Genomic DNA, 4583 nt, shown 5'->3' with positions numbered 1-4583 from the left:
CCACTGCCACTGGTGCTGCTGTGCGTTTTGGTTTTGATCCCAAAAAACTTGAATCAGTTGCAATCGAGGGCTCAGTGTGTCATGTCGTCAGGGCGCGCGTCTCAGTCAACCAATTGATATGCCAAACCCAACGAATATCCCAATGATAAACTAATAAATCATACAAAAGATTCAACAAAAAGATCTCTAGTGAAATTATACAACGAAAACGAGAAGAGAAAAGAAAAGAGAATCTACAACAATATACCCAGCCAGTGTCTTGTGCAGTGAGTGAGATCAAAAGGTACGGGGCATCCAGTGAGCGTAGCAGCGTAGAAGACTTTGTTTATCAGTGAAATGAGTCTGCCGTCGGGAGTGGATATGCAGAACCTAATGTCACAGCATCCGGTGCTCGGAGCCCTGCCGCCCGCGTTCTTCCTGCGCGCCGCCTCCGAGAGATATCAACGCACACCAAAGTGTGCCCGGTGTCGCAATCATGGCGTGGTACGTCCACCATTTCCAGCTCTGTAACTTGGGGTATCCTTACTCACTGGGTTCTTCTTCTTTTGCCTTGCAGGTCAGCGCCTTGAAGGGTCACAAGCGCTACTGCCGCTGGCGGGACTGTGTCTGCGCCAAGTGCACTCTCATTGCGGAACGTCAGCGGGTCATGGCCGCTCAGGTGGGTTCACATTGAGGCCGCCCACTCTACCTGGCAGTCCACTAATAAAATATCTTTCTCCCACTTTGATCCATCTTCCAGGTTGCCTTGCGTCGTCAGCAGGCGCAGGAGGAGAACGAGGCCCGGGAGTTGGGTCTGTTGTACACATCCGTTCCGGGCTCCGGCCAACAGAATGGCAGCGACAGTGTCACGCCCACACCACACAGTCCCACACACAGTGGCAATGGAGGACCAGCAAGTGTCGGATCGGGCCAGAATGGCGTGTTCCATGGTGGCATTCCCTCGCCTCCGAGCGACGGCTTTGAAGCCAGCTCCACGCCCAATCATCACCAGCAGCAGCAGCAGCAACAGCACCACCACCATCAGCCGCAGCAGCAGCAGCAGCATAGCCAGCACCAACATCAGCAGCAGCCACAGCGACAGCCGTCGCAGCACTACAATGGCAATGAATCCGACACGGATGGACGCACCCGTTCCGAGCACCTCAGCGTTGGCTTCTCACCCACACGCACGGAGCTGGACGAGAGTCCCGGTAAGTCGCCATAAAATTGAAATGAAATTATTATGAACACCTCCATGCCGGTGCCAACTCCTCATGCAACACATCCAAGGAGGTCTTTCCGCCTGGCCACATGCCAGAGGGCGCTTCAGAGTCGAGCGGCAAAAAGAACGCGTTAAGAAAATTTTGTTTTCAATTGTTAAGAAGTCAGCGGTGCATAAAGTGCCACACTCGCGGTTGCATGTGCACCACACCATATATACACATGTGTGTGTGTGTGTGTGTGTGTGAAAGATGGAGTGGCAAAGTGTGCAAGTTGGGGCGGGGGTGTAGGGTGTTGTTGTGACAAAGGTTAACCCAGCCAAGCTGTTGCCGTGCACTTTGCCAAACGGTGCATGAAAATGTCGAGGGTTAAGGCTCAAGCAAAGCAAGCAAAAAGGGGAGCCTGCAGATTTAAGAACCAAAATTGCAACAATTAAAATTAAAGTCCTCATTATGGAGGGCCCCATGCTTGAGTATATGACAGCCCAAGAAAGCGCCAAGTAAAATCTTTCAGGGGATATTTCCCAACAGTATTGCTTACACTCTCCCAAAAGAGTGCATGCCACGAATATCTGACCACATCAGCATTGCTTACACTCTCCCAAAATCAGAGACATTTCTCCGCTCTCATTGTGCCAAGAGAACTCATTGTAGACCTGCCACAAGCATGTCCCAAAGAATCGGTGCACATCGTCTTTGTGCCGAACAACTTTTGTGCTCTCAAAGAAACAGCAAACAATTAAAGTTAATGTAACATTATCCAATATTATCCAACATTTATCCCATGCAAGCCAATCAACTCAGAAGAGATCAGCACAGCTCATCTGAGCCCACATCCCAAACATCCCAATCAAATGCCAAACAGTTACAAAGTCTCTCAATGAACAGGGTATATTTCAAAGTCCTTTGTGCCTCACCCACTCATTAGGACTATCCCCTGGCATGGGGAGAAAAACTCTCTGCGAGGAAGACAACCCCATGCTGAGGGCGTAACGTGAGCTACTTGCCCCCAGATACCAGTTTATTTTCCTTTATTTGTTTGCCTTTTTGTTTTTGTTTTGTGTGTGTTATTCGGGAAAGAAAAACACGCAAGGATTCTCACGCGAATCAATCGAGAGACAGGTTCCATTTAAGTAATAGACCACTAGACTGTTCTTGTTCTGGTTCTATATTTGCACTGAAATCCAAGACGATTTCACGCTTGAGTTTAGATATTCATCCTTGGGGCACCTGAGTTTCGTTTCCCTATTTCTCGTGTAAGCTGATGGGTATCGGGTATGGGATGATTGGTATCCAGGAGAGTTTTCACGCACCCTCAACTTAATTAAATTTCCACTGCGGCTTCGTCAACTGCAAAATCAAACAGACAAACAGAAAGGAAAAAAACAGAAAAAAATATCGTATAACTTGTTTCAGTTGTGAACAAACGAGAAAAAAAACCAGCAGGTTGTCCCGGGTTGGCATGTCAACGAACCCTCACCTTTGCCGGGGTCCTGCTGCCTGCTGCCTGCCGCCTGTGTTTGCGATTCCCGTGATTAAATTCTTTGGCATTTTCTGTACAATTCGATACTTTTATTTGCTCTGCCCCGCCAAGTGGAAAGCCGCAGCGCTTCCACATCGAGCGCTACCTGAACCGATGACTAATCTCGGCTCCCGATCTGATCTCTTTTCTTGCAGTCTCGAAGCGCGGAGCAGCCCTGTCCAACGAGACGGATCAGGACACCGGCTCGGAGTCGGGCTCACCGAGCAGTCCCCGGCCCAAGGTCGCTGGACTGTTCAACCTGACCGCCAGTCTGTCGCCCGCCCGCACTGGTCCGCCCAGCTCGCCCGAGTCCGATCTGGATGTGGACTCGGCGCCGGATGAGGCCACGCCAGAGAATCTCAGCCTCAAGAAGGAGGACAGCCAGTCGCCGCCCAACACGCCCGCCGAGAATCTGCACCTGCTGCGCTCCTTTGGCAACGGCCATGCCCAGGGCTTCATGCCGTACCATCACACGCAGTTCCTGGCCGCCGCCGGCCTGCCCACACACCACCACCCGGCGGCGCACTCTCCCCTCCAGCAGCAGCATCTCGGCCAGCATCACCAGCAGCAGCAGCAGCAACAGAGATCTCCCATCGATGTGCTGATGCGAGTGTTTCCCAATCGCCGACGCAGCGACGTGGAGCAGCTGATGCAGCGGTTCCGCGGCGATGTCCTGCAGGCCATGGAGTGCATGCTGACCGGCGAGGATCTTGGACAGACACCGCCCCAGGTGCCACCTTCTCCGCCCTTCCCCATGAAGTCCGCCTTCTCGCCCCTGGTGCCACCCACCGTCTTTGGCTCGCCCACGCACCGCTACCATCCCTTCATGCAGGCCCACGCCAAGCGATTCCTCTCCGCCCCGTATACCGGCACGGGCTACCTACCCGGAGTCCTCAGTGCGGCGGATATCGAGCAGTCGGAGTCGAATGGTGCCGGCGGCATTGGCCTCGATCGCAGCAGCAATGCCGATTCCCAAGATTGAGGCAGCACCAACATCTTCAGGCCCTTCGAGTGAGGGAAGACCCTGCCTCCCATCCCGATCCCCATCCCCCCATCATCATATCGTGTGTACGATTTTGTTTTAGTGAAATCGCAAAGAACATCCTTCCACCCTCCCTCCTCCAACCCATACGTACATCTCGTACGCCTAAAGATCTATCCTAGCCATTTATGCGTATGGCAGTGACTGTAAATTACATTTACGGTGGAACTGCTAGCCCACGCCCAAGTATTGTACCATAGAGACCGTACTTATAGACATTATGCGAGTGTGTACTGTAACGAATCCACACAGTCGGTGCCCAGTTAAGAGCCCTAAGATACATTTATTTAGCTGAAATTAATATTGTGAAGATAAAGATGAAAAGATTATTGTGTAAGCGATGACAATTAATTGCATCATTGTACCATATAAATATATATATACGATATCATATTGTGTATTAGATAAAATACATTTCAAACACTGTGTTAAAGTATTTAATAAATCTACAAAATAATTCAATAAAATTAAATGAAACAATTAAATGGAAGTGCATTTTATTTTTTAAAAATCTGCGAATGATTTAATCAGATTCCAAGAAAACGAAGTGTATTTATTCAGATATATCCAGTAATTAGATTAGGCAATCGGCTCGGCAAGATGCAGCAAATACAGAAGAATAAATTAATTGCAAATGATTCAGAATCTAAATTAGAGCCCGCCCCTTTGCGAACTCCATTCTATTCTATAAATATTAAATTTAACGCATTGCAAATTATTGCAATATCAATTTGTTTAAAATGGAAAATCTATTAACCGATTAATCCGACCAATAACAAATGCAGATAAATCACTCTGGCTAACAATAGAAACATCTTGG

The 4583-nt window shown here is 49.3% G+C and overlaps 1 protein-coding gene across 1 annotated transcript; it reads left to right on the top strand.

Annotated features, from left to right (window-relative positions):
* Positions 1–212: 212 nt before the first annotated feature.
* On the top strand, positions 213–4138 carry LOC111079493 (doublesex- and mab-3-related transcription factor A2). Its single transcript, XM_022374686.2, has 4 exons — positions 213–483; positions 557–658; positions 740–1190; positions 2877–4138. Exons 1-4 carry the CDS (start codon positions 337–339, stop codon positions 3701–3703), a joined length of 1527 nt encoding a protein of 508 aa, XP_022230378.2. The 5' UTR covers positions 213–336; the 3' UTR covers positions 3704–4138.
* Positions 4139–4583: the final 445 nt, after the last annotated feature.

The sequence above is a fragment of the Drosophila obscura genome, unplaced genomic scaffold (genome assembly GCF_018151105.1).
Source record: "Drosophila obscura isolate BZ-5 IFL unplaced genomic scaffold, ASM1815110v1 contig_150, whole genome shotgun sequence".
NCBI classification, from domain to species: Eukaryota; Metazoa; Arthropoda; class Insecta; order Diptera; family Drosophilidae; genus Drosophila; species Drosophila obscura.
Note: the sequence above shows the minus strand (reverse complement) of the source record. Positions and strands in the feature narration are given on the sequence as shown.